General features: G+C 42.3%; 1 protein-coding gene across 10 annotated transcripts in view; it reads left to right on the top strand.

The window, feature by feature from the left end:
- Nucleotides 1-20,801, top strand: part of dtnbb (dystrobrevin, beta b) — a 49,328-nt gene that overhangs the window by 10,820 nt on the left and 17,707 nt on the right. For 9 of the 10 annotated variants that reach the window (XM_024436952.2, XM_024436951.2, XM_024436949.2 and 6 more), the window contains exons 6-10: nt 2,514-2,599; nt 4,821-4,975; nt 10,159-10,264; nt 10,530-10,696; nt 12,248-12,375. In XM_024436952.2, the coding sequence (XP_024292720.1) occupies nt 2,514-2,599; nt 4,821-4,975; nt 10,159-10,264; nt 10,530-10,696; nt 12,248-12,375 (642 nt within the window). The remainder of the gene's footprint in view (nt 1-2,513; nt 2,600-4,820; nt 4,976-10,158; nt 10,265-10,529; nt 10,697-12,247; nt 12,376-20,801) is intronic. The other variant, XM_024436947.2, reaches the window with a different exon arrangement.

Genomic DNA, 20,801 nt, shown 5'->3' with positions numbered 1-20,801 from the left:
ACCCAATGGTCACTCTGACAGAGCTCCAGAGTTCCTCTGTGGAGATGGGAGAACCTTCCAGAAGGACAACCATCTCTGCAAAACTCCACCAATCAGGCCTTTGTGGTAAAGTGGCCAGACGTAATAAAAGGCAAATGACAGCCCGCTTGGAGTTTGCCAAAAGGCACCTAAAGGACTCTCAGACCATGAGAAACAAAATTCTCTGATCTGATGAAACCGAGATTAAACTCTTTGGCCTGATTGCTAAGCGTCACATCTGGAGGAAACCTGCCACCATCCTTACGGTGAAGCATGGTGGTGGCAGCATCATGCTGTGGGGATGTTTTTCAGCGGCAGGGACTGGGAGACTAGTCAGGATCGAGGGAAAGATAAATATAGCAAAGTACAGAGAGATGCTTGATGAAAACCTGCTCCAGAGCGCTCAGGACCTCGGACTGGGGCGATGGTTCACTTCCCAACAGGACAATGACCCTAAGCACACAGCCAAGACAACGCAGGCGTGGCTTCAGGACAAGTCTCTGAATGTCCTTGAGTTGTCCAGCCAGAGCCCGGACTTGAACCCGATTGAATATCTCATGAGAAATCTGAAAATAGCTGGTCAGCGACACTCCCCAACCAACCTGACAGAGCTTGAGAGGATCTGCAGAGAAGAATGGGAGAAACTCCACAAATACAGGTGTTCCAAGCTTTGCATGTCATACCCAAGAAGACTCGAGGTTGTAATCGCTGCCAAAGGTGCTTCAGCAAAGTACTGAGTAAAGGGTCTGAATACTTATGTAAATCTGATATTGAATTTTTAAATTTTTAATACATTTGCAAAAAATTCAAAAAAAACTATTTTTGCTTAGTCATTATGGGCTATTGTGTGTAGATTGATTTAATCAATTTTAGAATATGGCTGTAATGTATTAAAATGTGGAAAAAGTCAAGGTGTCTGAATACTTTCCGAATGAACTGTAATTGTATTTGTCACATGCTTTGTAAACAGCAGGTGTGGACTAACAGTGAAATGCTTACTTACGGGCCCTTCCCAGCAATACAGTAAAAAAAAAGTAAAAAATGTAATAATAGATACACAATGAGTAATGATAACTTGGTTATATACACGGGGTACCAGTACTGAGTCCATGTGCAGAGGTACGAGGTAATTGAGGTATAAATGTACATATAACTAGGAATAAAGTGACAGATAGTAAATAGTAGCAGCAGTGTATGTGACGAGTCAACAATGTTAGTTCAAAAAGGGTCAATGCAGATAGTCCGGGTAGCTGTTTGGTTAACTATTTAACTAACTATATAGTAGTCTTTATGCTTGGGGGTAGAAGCTGTTCAGGCTCTTGTTGGTTCCAGACTTTGTACATTGGTACTGCTTGCCGTGCGGTAGCAGGGAGAACAGTCTGTGACTTGGATGGCTGGAGACTTTGACCATTTTTAGGTCCTGGTATAGAGATCCTGGATGGCAGGGAGCTTGGCCCCAGTGATGTACCGGGCCTTATGCACTACCCTCTGTAGCACCTTGCGGGTGGATGCCAAGCTGTTGCCATACCAAGCTGTTGCCATACCAAGCTGTTGCCATACCAAGCTGTTGCCATACCAAGCTGTTGCCATACCAAGCTGTGATACATCCAGTCATTGTGCAGTTGTAGAACTTTTTGAGGATCTGAGGGTCCATGCCAAATCTTTTCAGCCTCCTGAAGGGAAAGAGGCACGGTCGTGCCCTCTTCACGACTGTGTTGGTGCTCCGTCGATGGGAATGGGGGGTGTGCTCGGCCCTTCCATTTCCTGTAGTCCACGATCAGCTCCTTTGTCTTGCTGGCATTGAGGGAGAGGTTATTGTCCTGGCACCACACTGCCAGGTCTCTGACCTCCTACCTATAGGCTGGGTACAGGCAGTTTATGTACCTGCCGCCGTAGTTTAATCAGTGTGCCCATGTATACATCTGTTACACCCACATGTCGGTCTCTATATGTCGCCATCTCTTTCTCTTCCCAGTGTTGGGGGTTAGGGCTTGTTCCGGGGCGATCAGTACTGTATGTAATGCGGCGCCAACTCATTTAAGTAGAAATCTTCATCTAAATCGATGTTAACGATGTCAAGAAGCTCTTTTTGATCATAGGAAACGATGGGTGGAAACATTATGAACCAAAAAGTTACGATCTCCGCAACAAACACAAAAAAAAAACGCACGAAAATAGCAGAACTGGTCAGGAGCCCATAAAACGACCGCTATTCATTCCAGGGCTAATCAGTATACAGAACTATCTTCAAAGCTCTCCCCTCGAAATTATGATTTTGGTCCTTCAGACAACATGGTCCAGGTCAAGATGGATTCAGAAGTGCCAATTATTTGTGCTCCATTGTGGCCAGCAAGCTAAAGCAGATAATGGAAAAAGAGGAATTTGCTTTTGGGTAATAAACTTCACCTTTATCAGAATGATAACAACGTGTGTTTCAATACATTTGTTACATATTGTCGTAAATGTATGTTTTTTATGTGTGTGTGTGTGTTTAGTGAAGGCCACGGGAAACTGACTGTTTTCTCGATGAAGTCCATGTTGGCAACCATGTGTGGAGGGAAAATAGTGGACAAACTACGTTGTAAGTATATCTTCCTTGAAGGGAATCATTTACAGTTAATGTAACTAAATGGAAAGTTAGTTCTGTTTTGCAGGAGTCACACTTTTAATTTCATGGTTTAGTTTACAGCAGGGTTTACCAAAGTCGGTCCTGGGGTCCCCAATTAAATCTTGACGATGAGTTGGTTATTTGAATCAGCTGTGTAGTGCTCGGGCAAAAACCTAAATGTGCACCAAGGGGGGCCCCCAGGACCAAGTTTAGGAAACCCTGGTCTACAGTATCTGCTTTTTGACCATGTCTGCGGTTGCATAAATGATACACACGGGGGCGTTGTTGAGTCAATTACAGTACAAACACTGTTGTAATTTTATTTGACGGAAGTGTCAAGAAGAATTATCCCCCATACCTCATATTCAATAAATTATAGAAATGTTAAATACAGTGCTTAGTGAGAGTCTACGCACCGCTTTCAATCTTCACATTTTGCTGCCTTAAAATAAAATAAAAAAATTAATTACATTCCATTTTTTTTAAACTTCAGATCTACACGACCTACTAAAGATTTTCAAAGTGAAAGAACATTTTCCAAATACTGTATATATTTTTTAAAACAAGGATCTCTTGATTGCATATGTCTTCATACCACAGGGCTAATACTTGGTGGAAACACCTTTGGCAGCCATTACAGCTGTAAAACATTTTGAATAAGATTCTACCGCTTTTGACCAACTCTAAGGGCAGCCAACATATATAAGTTATGAGCTTGATGGCTCCTTTCCAATAAATATTGAGGGTCGTATTCTGTTGACATGATCATCAATGCTTGGCTGCCATTTGACAAATAAAAAGAATCTTGCTCTTTTGTCCATAATAATCTCATCATGTAGGCTGTATCTGTGAGATGTTGGCTAGAGCACACGTGCCAATACCAGGGTGGGCACATACTCGCTATATATAACAAAAACAATTTGTGAGAAAATCATCAATAGAGATGAAAATGCGATGGAAACTCATTTAACTTGTATTTTTTATCCGGTATACCGCAAAATGTATTTTTTTATGTGCACTGCATAATCACCCACAGCCTTTTATCCGCAACAAGTCAATTGATGGAAACACATCTCTGGTGGGGAAAAAGCACATATTGGTTTTATGCTGATTTTTTGCATATTCGCATGAAAATCTGTCGCCAGTTGGATGGTAACGTTGCTAGTGTCTCGCTGAAAACTCTATCCCAGGGTTAGGTTTTTCAAAATAATGATACGGGTATTCCTTTAACTTTTTACATTGGGCTTGGTCTTTTCATATTTCTTTTGATCCTGACAAACTCCCCAGTCCCTGCTGATCTCCCACATACCCATAACATGATGTTACCACCACAATACTTGAAGATACAGAGGGTAGCTTCTCGCCGGCAGGGACTGGAAAGTTAGTTAGGCTCAAAATAAATATGAAGGGTGCAAAGCCCAGGAAACAAATTAGAGGATATCTGCCTCAGTCTTCTGAAAACTCTGGGATAAAGTTGTATTTTTCTGCAGGATAATTGAACACATTTGAATGACAAAGACGTACCAGATTAGCTTTCCAAGAGGTATTGAGTTTTCCAGAATGGTGCATTCTCTGTCCTGACTTAAATATGGTTAAAACATGAGAGACAACATTTGAATATTGCCGTCCGTCAACGATTCCCAACCAGATTGACTGAGCTTGAGCAATTTTGACAAAAACAATGGATACATGGGGAACATGCCCCCCACCATCACACACACACATTCTGAAATTGCATTTTTGTCTCCCCCGGTTTTATGATTGGAATGTGATACAAAATGAGGCAACAGTGTGCTTTGGGAGCATGCAGACACCTCCGAGCGGTAGGCTGTTTGGAGTGTTTAATAAAAATTATAATAATTATGTCCCCCCACTACTAAAACCGAAGTTGCGCCCCTGTATGTTGCCCTAAGAGCGCATGGTTGGTAGAATCTTATTCAAAATTATTCACAGCTGTAATTGCTGCCAAAGGGGCTTCCACCAAGTATTAACTTTGGGGTGTGAAGACATACACAATCAATGCATCCTCATTTTATATTTCTTAGTAAATTGGAACATTTTGTGAAATCGAATGTAATCCCTTTTTACATTTTAAGGCAGCAGAATGTGAAGACTATGCAAGGAGTGTGTAGACTTTCACTAGCGTCTTTATATGGCGCTGATGTACTCACCACCACACTTGGTTCTCTCTTAGATATATTCTCCCAGATCTCTGACTCTAATGGTGTGATGGCCTTTGCTAAGTTTGACCAGTTTCTGAGGGAGGTTCTAAAGCTGCCCACAGCTGTGTTCGAGGGCCCGTCGTTTGGATACACAGAACACTCCGTACGGACATGCTTCCCTCAACAGGTAGGTTGGACTGGCCAGGAGGGGATTTCTCACACTGAAATTATATACAAAATGCACTGCTCACACATAATAAACTAGAGAGAGAGTTGGAGGGAGAGAGTGAGTGAGAGAGTTGGAGGGAGAGAGTGAGTGAGAGAGTTTGAGGGAGAGAGTGAAATAGTTTGAGGGAGAGAGTGAGTGAGAGAGTTTGAGGGAGAGAGTGAAAGAGTTTGAGGGAGAGAGTGAGAGAGTTGGGGAGAGAGAGAGAGAGTTGGGGGGAGAGAGAGAGTTGGGGGAGGGAGAGAGTTGGGGAGAGAGAGAGTTGGAAAGAGAGAGCGAGAGAGTTGGAGAGAGACATTAACAAATGATGTACAGTTGAAGTCGGACGTTTACATACACTTAGGTTGGAGTCATTAAAACTCGTTTTTCAACCACTCCACAAATTTCTTTTTTACAAACTGTAGTTTTGGCAAGTCGGTTAGGACATCTACTTTGTGCACGACACAAGTAATTTTAACATTTGTTTACACAGATTATTTCACTTATAATTCACTGTATCACAATTCCAGTGGGTCAGAAGTTTACATACACTAAGTTGACTATGCCTTTAAACAGCTTGGAAAATTCCAGAACGTTATGTCATGGCTTTAGAAGCTTCTGGTAGGCTAATTGACATCATTTGAGTCAACTGGAGGTGTACCTGTGAATGTATTTCAAGGCCTACCTTCAAACTCAGTGCCTCTTTGCTTGACATCATGGGAAAATCAAAAGAAATCAGCCAAGACCTCAGAAAAAAAATGGTAGACCTCTACAAGTCTGGTTCATCCTTGGGAGCAATTTCCAAAAACCTGAAGGTACCACGTTCATCTGTACAAACAATAGTACGCAAGTATAATCACCATGGGACCACGCAGCCGTCATAACGCTCAGGAAGGAGACGCGTTCTGTCTCCTAGAGATAAACGTACTTTGGTGCAAAAAGTGCAAATCAATCCCAGAACAACAGCAAAGGACCTTGTGAAGATGCTGGAGGAAACAGCTACAAAGGTATCTATGTCCTCAGTAAAACGAGTCCTATATCGACATAACCTGAAAGGCCGCTCAGCAAGGAAGAAGCCAGTGCTCGAAAACCACCATAAAAAAGCCAGACTACGGTTTGCAACTGCACATGGGGACAAAGATTGTACTTTTTGGAGAAATGTCCTCTGGTCTGATGAACCAAAAATAGAACTGTTTGGCCATAATGACCATTGTTATGTTTGGAGGAAAATGGGGGAGACTTGCAAGCCGAAGAACACCATCCCAACTGTGAAGCAAGGTGATGGCAGCATCATGTTGTGGGGGTGCTTTGCTGCAGGAGGGACTGGTGCACTTCACAAAATAGATGGCATCATGAGGATGGAAAATTATGTGGATATATTGAAGCAACATCTCAACACATCAGTCAGGGAGTTAAAGGTTGGGCGCAAATGGGTCTTCCAAATGGACAATGACCCCAAGCATACTTCCAAAGTTGTGGCAAAATGGCTTAAGGACAACAAAGTCAAGGTAGTGGAGTGGCCATCACAAAGCCCTGACCTCAATCCTATAGAAAATGTGTGGGCAGAACTGAAACAGCGTGTGTGGGAAAGGATGCCTGCAAGCCTGACTCAGTTACACCAGCTCTGTCAGGAGGAATGGGCCAAAATTCACCCAACATATTGTGGGAAGCTTGTGGAAGGCTACCTGAAATGTTTGACCCAAGTTAAACAATTGAAAGGCAATGCTACTAAATACTAATTGAGTGTATGTAAACTTCTGACCCACTGGGAATGTGATGAAAGAAATAAAAGCGGAAATAAATCATTCTCTCCACTATTATTCTGACATTTCACATTCTTAAAATAAAGTGGTGATCCTAACTGACCTAAGACAGGGAAGTTTTACTAGGATTAAATGTCAGGAATTGTGAAAAACTGAGTTTAAATGTATTTTGCTAAGGTGTATGTAAACTTCTGACTTCAACTGTACGCACCAGGGAACACAGTGATGGCGCCGACAGAGATGGTCATCTCGCTTCGAGTCTGTAGGAAACTAGGTTGTATTTCGTTTTTTGATGTATTATTTCTTACATTGTTATTTCTTACATTATTACATACAGCCGGGAAGAACTATTGGATATAAGAGTGGAAACATGGCTCTCTCGGAATCGGTTCAGCCACTGGGCTTCTCCATGCATTGCACCGACAGAGATAAACAGCTCTCTGGGAAAAGGAAGGGCAGGGGTGTATGCTTTATGATTAACGACTCATGGTGTAATCATAAGAACATACAGGAACTCAAGTCCTTCTGCTCACCCAATCTAGAATCCCTTACAATCAAGTGCCGGTCATTTTACCTACCTAGAGAATTCTCCTCAGTTATTGTCACAGCTGTGTACATTCCCCCTCAAGCAGACACCAAGACGGCCGTCAAGGAACTTCACTGGACTATATGCAAACTGGAAACCTATATCCTGAGACAGCATTTTTTGTAGCTAGGGATTTTAACAAAGCAAATTTGAGAACAGGTCTACCTAAATTCTACCAGCATATTGATTGCGGTACACGCATGTGCAATACCCTCGACCACTCCTACTCTAACATCTGCAATGCATACAAAGCCCTCCCCCACCCTCCCTTCAGCAAATCCGACCACGACGCCATCTTGCTCCTTCCGTCTTATAGGCAGAAACTCAAACCGGATGTACCAGTGACGAGAACCATTCAACGCTGGTCCAACTAATCGGAAGCCACGCTTCAAGATTGTTTTGCTCACGCGAACTGGATTATGTTCCGGTCAGCCTCTGAGAACAACATCAACCTATATGCTGACTCGGTGAGTGCATTAATAAAGAAGTGCATTGGAGATGTTGTACCCACTATGACTATTAAAACCTACCCTAACCAGAAACCGTGGCTGGAAGGCGGCATTCGCGCAAAACTGAAAGCGCGATCCACCACATTTAACCATGGAAAGAGGTCTGGGAATATGTCTGAATATAAACAGTGTAGCTATTCCCTCCGCAAGGCAATCTAACAAGCGAAATGCCAGTACAGGGGCAAGGTGGAGTCACAATTCAATGGCTCAGACACGAGATGTATGTGGCAGGGTCTACAGGAATTCACGGACTACAAAAAGAAAACCAACCACATCAGACACTGACGTCACACTTCCAGACAAACTAAACACCTTCTTTGCCCACTTTGAGGATAATACAGTGCCACCGTCGCGGCCCGCTAACAAGGACTGCACCCCCCCTCACCTTCTCCGTGGCCGACGTGAGTAAAATATTTAAACGTGTTAACCCTCGCAAGGCTGCTTACCCAGACGGCATCCCTAACCGCGTCCTTAAAGCATGTACAGACCAGCTGGCTGGTGTGTTTACAGACATATTCAATCGCTCCCTATCCCAGTCGGTTGTCCCCACATGCATCAAGATGGCTACCGTTGTTCCTGTACCCAAGAAGGCAAATATAGCTGAACTAAATGCCTACCGCCCCGTAGCACTCACTTCTGTCATCATGAAGTTCTTTGAGTGACTAGTCAAGGATCATATCACCTCCACCTTACCGGCCACCCTAGACCCACTTCAGTTGGCATACCGCACCAACAGGTCCACAGACGACGCAATCACCATCACACTGCACACTGCTCCATTCCATCTGGACAAGAGGAAACCATGTAAGAATGCTCTTCATTGACTACAGCTCAGCATTCAACATCATTGTGCCCTCCAAGCTCATCATCAAGCTGGAGGCCCTGGGTCTCAACCCCGCTCTGTGCAATTGGGTTCTGGACTTTCTGACGGGCCTCCCACAGGTGGCGAAGGTAGGAAACAACATCTCCACTTTGCTGACCCTCAACACTGGGGCCCCACAAGGGTGTGTGGTGAAGAAGGCACGACAGCGCCTCAACCTCAGGAGGCTGAAGAAATTTGGCTTGTCACCCAAAACCCTGACAAACTTTTACAGATGCACAATTGAAAGCATCTTCTCAGGCTGTTTCACAGCCTGGTATGTCAACTGCACCGCCCTCAACCACAAGGCTCTCCAGATGGTGGTGCAGTCTGCACATGGCATGACCGGGGGCAAACTACCTGCCCTCCATGACACCTACAGCACCCAATGTCACAGGAAGGCCAAAAATATCAAGGACATCAACCACCCGAGCCACTGCCTGTTCACACCGCTACCATCCAGAAGGTGAGGTCAGTACAGGTGCATCAAAGCTGGGACCGACAGACTGAAAAACAGCTTCTGTCTCACGGCCATCAGACTGCTAAACAGCCATCCCTAACTCAGAGAAGCTGCCGCCTTCATTGAGACCCAAATCCCTGGCCACTTTAATAAATGGATCACTAGTCACTTTACATAATGTCACTTTAATAATGTTTGCATATCTTACATTACTCATATGTATGTACTGTATTTTATACTATCTATTGCACCTTGCCTATGCGTCTCGGCCATCTCTCATCCATATATTTATATGTACATATTCTTATTCACCCCTTTTTAGATTTGTGTGTATTAGGTAGTTAGTTTTTGAGGAATTGTTAGAATACTTGTTAGATATTACTGCGCTGTCGGAACTAGAAGCACAAGCATTTCGCTACACTCGCATTAACATCTGCTAACCATGTGTATGTGACCAATACGATTTGATTTGGTGGTCCAGGTTAGCCCAAGTGTGATTGACAGCCTGGTTGGGTGCTAGAACCTTGTAAATATAGTCCACAGACCATAGAAGAAATGTATGGACAGCATTACAAAAGGTTATCCTCAATAAGCAGGGAAAGCTAATCTATTATTGAAGATGACCTTTTGCAGTGCTGTCCATTTCATTCACTATGCGCTGCATCCTAAATGGCACCCTATACAGTGCACTATTTTTGACCAGAGCCCAATGGGCCCTGGTCAAAAGCATAGTACTACATAGGGAATGGACTCCCATTTGGGACGTACTGTACCCATGGAGTCGATGCCAGCAGAATTACTACTTGCGTTCTGTCTGACAAGGTCTTGCTTCTCTGCTGTCTGGCAATGAACCTTATCCACATCTGTTGTTATCCAGATCTTGCTGAGAATTATTTTAATTGTCCCACTCTGTGCCTCTTTTTAAATTAATGCATTGGGGTGTGCTATCTCTGTATAACTGAATGCATCTCGGTGTGTTTGTATCTAGAAGAAGATCTTGCTGAACACTTTTTTGGACATTTTGATGGCAGATCCTCCTCCTCAGTGCCTCGTGTGGCTACCTCTCATGCACCGGCTCGCTAATGTTGAAAATGGTAATGTTACCCTGTTATTAGGGTTTTTCTTGACTCTATTTTCACAGTGAATTTGCCACCGAACACCAGTAATAGTCATTCTAATCTAAGCATTTCCATTGACAAATGTGGTAACACTTTTACCTGTATGTATAATGCTGTTATAAGCATATGTGTGATTTTATCATGCCTTATAATATATCTTATAATACGTTATGTCTCCCTGTATCAACATTTCAACTGACATTAGTGACCTATGAACCATTTCTCTGTGGTTTCCTTCTAGTCTTCCATCCCGTGGAATGTTCCTATTGCCGGAGTGAAAGTATGATGGGGTTCCGTTACCGGTGCCAACAGTGCCATGGCTACCAACTCTGTCAGAGCTGCTTCTGGCGTGGCCATGCCAACGGTCCCCATAGCAACCAGCATCAAATGAAGGAGCACTCCTCTTGGGTAGGCATGGCAACCACAAAGGCTCTATCTCTTGGTTTTTAAAATCCCTCCTCTCCTCGTCTCCTCCCCTTCATCTGCACTGATTAGAAAAAGACTTTACAGTAGGGCTGTGACGATACCAGTATGAAAACATGAAGCAGGCAAAACTATTTGGTGCTTTATAAACCTGCTGTATGTAAAATATTGTGTACCATAGCTTAAAAAATAAATAAAGGTGACTCTGGATGACAACATAATGATAAAGAAGTTAAATTCGCTTTGTGTTTTGTTTCTTTGCCACGATACTAACGGGTATCGTGTTACTGTTATCGTCCTGGCCCTACTTGACAGTTGAAAATAGTATGGTCGAAGCACATCATTCGGCTGACTTTCAGCTGGTCAGTTCTTTCAGATCCCACATCAGATCCCATAAATATTCTGAAAGGGATTTTATGGGTTTTTACTCAATTCAGCTAATTAAATTGAATTTCTAACGCTATGCCACCATTCTTCAAAGTAGCTACCCTTTACCTTGATGAAAGCTTTGCACACTCTTGGAATTCTCTCAACCAGCTTCATGAGGTAGTCACCTGGAATGCATTTCAATTAATAGGTGTGCCTTGTTAAAAGTTAATTTGTGGAATTTCTTTCCTTCTTAATGTGTTTGAGCCAATCAGTTATGTTGTGACAAGGTAGGGGTGGTATACAGAAGATAGACCTAGACGAATGACAGTCCATCATTACATACAGCCAGAAATAACTTTTGGATATCAGAGCGGCGGTAACTCACCAGCATTCCAATGAGAAATACAACTTTCCCAAATTGGATCCTTTGTTCTTACCCCCAAAGGCAATTGAACATACTAGAGGCTGCTCTAAGACGCCACTGGCAGTCAAGAGGTATTCGGAGTGGACTTCTAGTCCGACTCAGGAGGTGTGCACACCATCCACCGCTTCCGAGTATATTACTCACTAATGTTCAGTCCCTGGACAATAAAGTAGACAAGCTCAGGGCAAGGATCTCCTTCCAGAGAGACATCAGGGACTGTAACATACTCTGTTTCACGGAATCATTGCCCTCTCCGGATATACTGTCCCTGTCCATACAGCCAGCTGGGTTCTCAGTACATCGCGTAGACAGGAATAAAGAACTCTCTGGGAAGAAAGGCGGAGGTGTATGTTTCATGATTAACGACTCATGGTGTGATTGTGATAACGTACAGGAACTCAAGTCCTTCTGTTCACCCGACCTAGAATACCTCACAATCAAATGCTGACCTTATTACCTCTCGAGAATTCTCATCAGTTATAGTCACAGCCGTGCATATTCCCCCTCGAGTCGATACCACGGTGGTCCTTCTTTGTGCACTACACAACATAACTGAATATTCTAGAGAATTTTAAGGTAAATTACAAATACATCTCTTTACACTACTTCTATAAGTAATTCTCACATTATAACAGACAGTTTGGGGGTCAATTCCATTTCACTTCAAACAATTCGATAAGTTAACTGGAATTTCAGTTAGAGTGAATGTAATGTCCACCATCTTGTTTCTGCCGCTCTCACAGAAGTCTCCGGCTAAAAAGCTGAGCCACGCCATCAGTAAGTCTCTGGGCTGTGTCCCCATTGGAGAGCCACCTCATCCAATGTTCCCTGAGCAGTCTGAGAAACCGCAGGACACCATGGCCCACACTGTGTAAGTAATCTGGATACTTCTACATCCACTGGACACAGATTATGCCTAGTCCTAGACTAAAGAGCATGTTCAATGGAGATTCTCCATTAAAAGTCTATGCCTAATCTGTGTCCATGAAACCGACCCCGTATGTCTATCTTCACCAAAGATACTCCCATCTGTCTTTGTCCTTTTCCCTTTAAGTTCTCCACTGTCAGTTGTCCAAATTCCTTATGATGCAACCATTGGCTCTCTGTCAATTGATGGTAGCCTGGTGACGCGACCCATGTGACTCGCAGCGTAGAGAGGGCGGACTTCGAAAGTTAGGTGTTCGCCAGCCTAAATTGATGGTGCAATTGTCAATCATTTCTCACTGAAATGGAAGGACCATGATTACTTAGTTATACAGTACATGTGAGAGAGCTGATGTGTTGTGTAGGTTCAGGTTGGTTTTACTGAGAGGAGGGAGCTTTCATAGAAATAGAATGCTCTATTATAGTCCAAGTAATTCTATTATATTCTAAGTAATTCTATTATATTCTAAGAAATGGTAGGTTCTTTGAACAGCGTCTTGGTCACCATCGGTCTGCTGTGTGTCATGTCATGAAGCCGGAGCTTTGGTATAAATATAAGACTCTGGCTGGGAGGAACTGTTGTGTATCTTACCAGCTGTCGCATATCTTCAGTCTAATTTACATTTCAGAAAATGTCCTGTTTTTTCAGAATAATATGTGCTGCGTGTGTTCCGTAATCCATTTCACGTTTTTATTACCAGCGTAACAGTATATTTCATCGGCACTTCCTTGAAATATATTGACTAAAAATAAAATAAATACGGGCTGAAGATTGTTCTGGTTTAGATGTTGTTGACTTACCGTTTCCTCGTGTTGATGTCTTCTCTAGTATGCTGATTTTACAAGTCCAATAAGCTGCAAATGAGTTTACTGTCAATTACATCCCTTTTTGTTACTTGGATACCATTGCGCTGCACCGCCATACTGCAGACTACGAATCAGATTCCTCTCTTTCTCTGTCTGGTTTTCTAGTTATTTTAAGACCCGGGCTGAATGTCAGTGAGTACTGACATTCAGAGCCATCAGAGGAAAAAGTAGTAATCAGAGAAATGCCAAGAGGAAACAAGCTGCATGTGGAAATATTTGTGCTGTGCATAGTTTCCTGCTTTACATCTCCAGACTCTGAATCACTCGTGGGTCCGCAGCTCAGAGTAGGAGTGCTGATCTGGGATCAGGTCTCCTCTCTAATTCATTATGAGTTAAAAGGCTAAACTGATCCTAGATCAGTACTCCTACTGAGACCCTGTAGGGTTGATCTGCAGGCCTCTCTCCAACTGCTTAAGGGAGATCACAGACGTATTAATGGTCTAAAAAGCTTTAAAAATGATTTATAGTATAAATTATCATTAACTACTAAACACCCGAGTGCGTGCGTATATCAGAGATATGTCTCTCTAGTGTATTCACTGTATTTCACAGAAATTGCATTTGATGATGAATTTAGCAGATAGAACGAAGCCACATAGTGTAAAAATAAACTAATATGGAGTGTTCTTTTGAGATGTTAAGTGATAGGATTCGTTAGTGCAGTATATGTAGCATACAATTGCATTACATATGTAGAGGAAGGCCCTAAAAATTGTCAAAGACTCCAGCCATCCTAGTCATAGACTGTTCTGGGATGGAGCTGTTTAGAAGCCTCTTGGACCTAGACTCTCTGCTACCGCATGGCTTCTAAACAGCTCCATCCCCAAGCCATAAGACTCCTGAACAGCTAATTAAATGGCTACCCAGACTATTTGTGTCCCCCCCTTTCATGCCGCTGCTACTCTCTGTTGTCATCTATGCATAGTCACTTTAATAACTCTACCTACATGTACATATTACCTCAATTACCTCGACTAACTGGTGCCCTCGCACATTGACTCTGTACCGGTACCCCCCTGTTTAAACGTTATTTTACTGCTGCTCTTTAATTACTTGTTACTTTTATTTCTTATTCGTATTTTTGAAACGGCATTGTTGTAAGGATTGAAACGGCATTGTAAGTAAGGATTTCACTGTATGGTCTACACCTGTTGTATTCGGTGCATGTGCCGAAGAAACTGTGCCTCGATAGTAACCAGATTTCATTGATTAGGGTCTTACATCTTAGCTAAAGCCTATGTTTCTTTAGGATACCTCAGTCTGCAGATTGTTGATGGGCAATGTGCAGTCTCATGCTTTCTCTCCGATGCCGTTTCAGAGTTAGCAGCACAGTGTATAATAAGGAGGTTATAAGGCAAGGTAATGGAGGTTACTGCTTACTCCTGAAACATGACCTGTTACTGTAGCCTGGTCCCACATCTATTTGTGCTTTCTTGCATACTCCTATGGTTGTTGTTTGGCATGACAGACAAACAGATCTGGGACCAGGCTACTGTTTGTGTGCCTCTTCATTGCAGCTGGGGAGTCAAAGTAGAAACTGACGCGGTATGAGGGTTATTCACAGAGCTCCTCCCTCCTGTCTGTCATCTCCCTCCATACTGCCCTTGAATGATGTTGAAAACGATTTTCTGGGTTCCACCAAACCAAACACAATTTTTATCAGATTGTGGTGACAGCAGGGAATGAGTTGGGCAACGAGTCCAAGAACAGTATTATGGATCATAATGAAGTATGATGAGGAGCTGAAAAGTAATCAAATGTGAAACCTAAGCATTGAATAAAATATCATAAAATATTTTTTCTATCTTTGCCATATCTGCTCTGACCAGAGGGCACAATGGTCGGTTTGTTTTGCATATGGCTTTTGCTTCTTCATTTTCATATTTCAATTTTAAATCTGAGGCAATTAAATGCTGCTCTTCCTTCCAGCAATATTCCCCGGAACCCTTCTCGAATAAATGTAGGGGAAAATACATCCTCTTCCTCAAAGACCATTTTCAAAGACCTAAGTTGTGTTCCAAGTGGCACTCTACTCCTTATAAAGTGCATTACTTTTGACTAGAGCTCTACCGGCCAGGGTCAAAAGTAGTGCACTACAAAAGGGATAGGGTTACATTTAGGACGTAGATATAGTCCTCTGTTTTCTAATGAGGACAAATGTATTCCGAGAGGATGAGGGTTCGTAAAAAGGTCCTGAATTTGTATTAGGAGGACTGATCCGAAATGAAACAGTGTAATTAGGACGATGGCGTTTAAATTGAACTCTGGCTGCAATGTTAAGACATCGGCAAATATAAGGGGTGGGTTTGAAGCATAAAGGATTCATATGTGATTGAAGTGTAGGCTAATGTCAATGTACAGGATTTAAACCCATTGAGGTAATGAGAACCTTGTGTGACAGACAGTAGATATGATATACTTGGTGTGGCCTGAGCTCCTCAGCAGGCTATAAGCAAGCTGTGAGTTCAGGATCCCCTGACTGACAGTGAGATTCCAGTGGATTTATACACTACATGAAGGGCAGCAGAGTTATGGTTTTGTGATGGACTATCTGTCACTGTTGATCTGTACATTTTGAACTGATTTTGGCAGCCATGATTTTAGCACCTGACAATTTGACTCCCTCAATAATATATCATGATGGATTGGAAATTATTTTCCTACTGTAGCTACTGGCTTTCTGTGACTTTACACCACACAGTACTACTCAATTCCTCATTTTATGATTGGATCCCCCCACCACCAATTATGCTTTTGGTTTGGCCCGGTCCTCAGACGCCTTGGTTTGTGAAGGGTAAAAAAAAAGTTGTGCAAGACTTGTAAGAAGAATGGAGCAATAGTTTCTCTCTTTCTCTCTTTCTCTCTCTTCTTAACTAACCCTTCCTCCTGGGAGCTAACCTGTAACAAATAACGAAGTACAGCCACATTTAACATGCTAAATCCATTAGCACAAATAAAAATGATCTAGAAAAGGATATTTTTCAAATGGTGTCGACATGCGCATCTCGTGTTTCTCAAAACGAGTGATAATTGGTAACGGTTATTTGGGCTCAATTTTGTGAGTTCAAAGACAACTTCAGTATTATTATAAACTTTGAAACGGGTTTTTAACCTCAGGCAGTAGGCTCAAGCAAGCCTGTTTCTCTCAGTGCTTTTCTGAACGACCAGTTAAAAAATGGGGAGGGGTTATGGGTTCAAAATGCACTTCTGCCCTTCAAACACATCACTAATTGCTTTAAGCCACACCCCGTCACACCTACCAAACAGAGAAAACGCAGGTTACCTCAACGTCTGTTCGAGAACCTTTTGAAGGATGTTTTGGTGGAAACGTGTCGTTCAGTACACCCTGTTATGCAACGTAGCAAATGTTCAATTGACCAGAACGCATTCCAGAACTGACTTTCTCATAGTTGTTCTACGAAAAGAATCTCCAAGCGTGGTTACTTTCTCAACTGATAAAGTTAAACTACAGTTTAAAGTAATACATCAATTATTGGTATTTCAGTTGTGGTTGAGATATATTGACCAAATGATTAGGAAAGTTCGGGAATCAATCGAGCAAATGTATTTATGAAGCCCTTTTTTACATCGGCAGATGTCACAAAGTGCCATATGGAAACCCAGCCTAAAACCCCAAACAGCAAAGAATGAAGATGTCACAAAGTGCCATATGGAAACCCAGCCTAAAACCCCAAACAGCAAACAATGAAGATGTCACAAAGTGCCATATGGAAACCCAACCTAAAACCCTAAAACCCCAAACAGCAAACAATGAAGATGTCACAAAGTGCCATATGGAAACCCAGCCTAAAACCCCAAACAGCAAACAATGAAGATGTCACAAAGTGCCATATGGAAACCCAGCCTAAAACCCCAAACAGCAAACAATGAAGATGTCACAAAGTGCCATATGGAAACCCAGCCTAAAACCCCAAACAGTAAACAATGAAGATGTCACAAAGTGCCATATGGAAACCCAGCCTAAAACCCCAAACAGCAAAGCAATACAGATGTAGAAGGGATGTATTTTCTCTTCAAAATTCACCAGAAACAACGATTTCACAGCTATTTCTTCAAATAATGATCATGGGAGGGCATGCACCTGGACCCTGGTGTTGACCCTGGAACCCATTGACCCGGACATCCCCCCAATATGCAACACAAAGTTAAAAAGCTGCCTGTACTGTACTGAAATAAGTTTGAAATAGTGACCAGGGGCTGTATTTATACTGAACAAATATATAAATGCAACATGCAACAATTTCAAAGATTTTACTGAGTTACAGTTCATAGAAGGAAATCAGTAAATAGAAATGCATTCATTAGTCCCTAATGTACAGATTTTACGACTGGGCGGGGGCGCACCCACTGGGAAGCCAGGCCCAGCCAATCGGAATGAGTTTTTCCCCCACAAAAGGACTTCGAGAGCCATGCGTCCTACAAAGCACGACCCTGCCAAGCCGCACTGCAATGCAGTGCCTTAGAACGCTGCACAACACGGGAGGCCCGTAAACACATTTGTGCACAAAATTTGTCCATATTAAACATTTCTGGGATCTTTTTATTTCAGCTCATGAAACATGGGAACAACACTTTACATGTTGAGTTTATATTTTTGTTTGGTATATAACCATTGTCTACATTTTACACAAACATATCTCTGTGTGCCATTTCTGAAAAACGACGCATGCACAAAAATATGAATATTTATAAACTTGGTGCACGCCATTACATACACGTTTCCTGTTATAAATCAGACCTGGCGTAAAACTGTGCGCGCGTGCACGAGCATTATAAAAACACCCACTATTCATTTTTTTGGGTGACAGTAACGCCCTTATTTGCTGTACACTTTAGAAGTATTAGAATTAGGCCAAGGCAGTATCTGAAGGAAATGACAATGGCGAACTTGATCAAATGTCTATGGCGGCATTGGCAGACTGTTTTATTTTGCAGGGGCATTTGCTGTAGCCTATCTGACCGTTTCTGAAAGACAAAAACAGTTGCAAATTGTTGTGGACCTGTAAACAGATCGTTTGAATTCAATAATGTTTTGCATTTACTTTTCCCGATCCTGAATATGCTGCACTGCCCGCTAATTCTGAAACTTTAAAACATCTAATTACAGTAGGCCTAGTTACAGTGGTAGCCTACACACTTTAATGCAAATGATCAACTGTCTGTTTACCAGTTAAATTCTACTGAACGTTATAAACCGCGCTCCCTTTCGGGATGCATAGAGCAAACAGGTGAAATTATAATAGCCTATCTAATAGGCCCAATTATATAAATGAGAGATGCAGTTGGTCATTTGTTGTATGGCTACTTAGGGAATATGAACTATCATGGCAAAAAAATTGAGGAATTTATTCTGCAATGGTTGTGATATATTATGTTTGCTAAATGAAATGTTGTCTACTCGAGAAATTTGACATGACAGTTTTCTGACGAAACTGTAAAACGAAAAGGTGAACTGTCTGTTCTACCGTTATACTACACTTCGGATCAGATCGATTAAATCAATACATTTTCTCACTAATGTCAAATGTTATTATATTTATCTGCCTGTTTTTTTTTTCATTAATAAGTGTCATGATATATTCCTGCCCAAGGCTACTAGGCTACTTTTGCCTTCTTGCAATGGAGTACTTCAACCACTAGATACGCAAGGTCTAAAGTTTGCGGGAGACAAGCACATTCTCACATCAAGTTTAAGTTTTTATAAATTCCAACTTTTGCGTGAAAACTGGCGCATGCATGTTTTTGGGCATATTTTGTGTGGGTGCAATGTTTAGAAATGATGCCCCAGGTCATACTCACTGTACATATTTCCACCACCCAACCTTTAAAGGAGTGACTGCTATCTGTAATGTCAGAATGCCTCCTGGTCTTTTATTCCTTCACACATCCCCTTAGTCAATACTAATCCTATCACTGCCATTGCAATAGGAAATAGTTCTGTAATTCATTTAGGTGTGAGCGCAATGTGATTTTATGACAGGGATATTGACAGATGGAGAGAATGAGGGAGAGTGCATTAAGTAGTAGATTCATTTTTATAGCGGGATGGAGGGAGGGAGAGCTTCAGTCGCAGTGGAAAAAAGATTCTTATAAACACATCAGTGTTCAACCTTTTATGTAAGAGTCTTCTCAACCACTACTCTTAATAATAGTGTTTATCCAGAAATAGGAGCTATTTTTGTATGCTGTATGCAGAAAGGTTTGATTATTTCTGAGAGGATAGTACAGTACTGTATATCAAACACAGCATGTAAAGTCTTTGGTCCCATGGTTCATGAGCTGAAGTAAAAGATCACTTATATGTTCCATATGCACAAAAAAGCTTATTTCTCTCAAATGTTGTGCACACAATTGTTTACATCCCTGTTAGTGAGCATTTCTCCATTGCCAAGATAATCCATCCACCTGACAGGTGTAGCATATCGAGAAGCTGATTAAACAGTATGATCATTACACAGGTGCACCTTTTGCTGGGGACAATAAAAGGCCACTCTAAAATGTGCTGTTTTGTGACACAACCCGATGTCACAGATGTCTCAAGTTTTGAGGGAGTGTGCAATTGTCATGCTGACTGCAGGAATGTCCACCAGAGCTGTTGCCAGAGAATTGAATGTTAATTTCTCTACCAACGTTGTTTTAGAGAATTTGGTACGTCCAACAGGCCTCACAACTGCAGACGACGTGTATGGCGTCGTGTAGGGGAGTGGTTTGCTGATGTCAACGTTGTGAACGGAGTGCCCCGTGGTGGCGGTGGGGGCAGGCAATAAGCCAGACACAATGAACACAATTGCATTTTATCGATGGCAATGGGATTGCACAGAGATAGCGTGACGAGATCCCAAGGGTCATTGTCGTGCCATTCATTCGCCGACATCACCTCATGTTTCAGCATGAAAATGGATGGGCCCGCCCCATGTCGCAAGGATCTGTACACAATTCCTGGAAGCTGAAAATGTCCCAGTTCTTCCATGGCCTGCACACTCACCACACATGTCACCCATTGAGCATGTTTGGGATGCTCGGGATCGACGTGTACGACAGCGTGTTCAAGTTCACGCCAATATCCAGCAACTTCACACAGCCATTGAGGAGGAGTGGGACAACATTCCACAGGCCACAATCAACAGCCTGATCAACTCTATGTGAAGGAGATGTGTCGTGCTGCATGAGGCAAATAGTGGAAGGTATTTTTTGGAAGGCATCTGTGACCAACAGATTCATATCTGCATTCCCAGTCATGTGAAATCCATAGATTAGGGCCTAATGAATTTATTTCAATTGACTGATTTCCTTATATGAACTGTAACTCAGTAAAATCTTTGAAATTGTTGCATGTTGTGTTATATATTTTTGTTCAGTATACATCAAATACATAGTTTCCATGTGTTTGATGCCATTCCATTTACTCTGTTCCAGCCATTATTATGAGCCTTCCTCCCCTCAGCAGCCTGTGAGAGGCCTGTTATGTATTGGGCCTTGGAGGAC

This window comes from Oncorhynchus tshawytscha, linkage group LG11, assembly GCF_018296145.1.
Source record: "Oncorhynchus tshawytscha isolate Ot180627B linkage group LG11, Otsh_v2.0, whole genome shotgun sequence".
Taxonomy (NCBI): Eukaryota; Metazoa; Chordata; class Actinopteri; order Salmoniformes; family Salmonidae; genus Oncorhynchus; species Oncorhynchus tshawytscha.
Note: the sequence above shows the minus strand (reverse complement) of the source record. Positions and strands in the feature narration are given on the sequence as shown.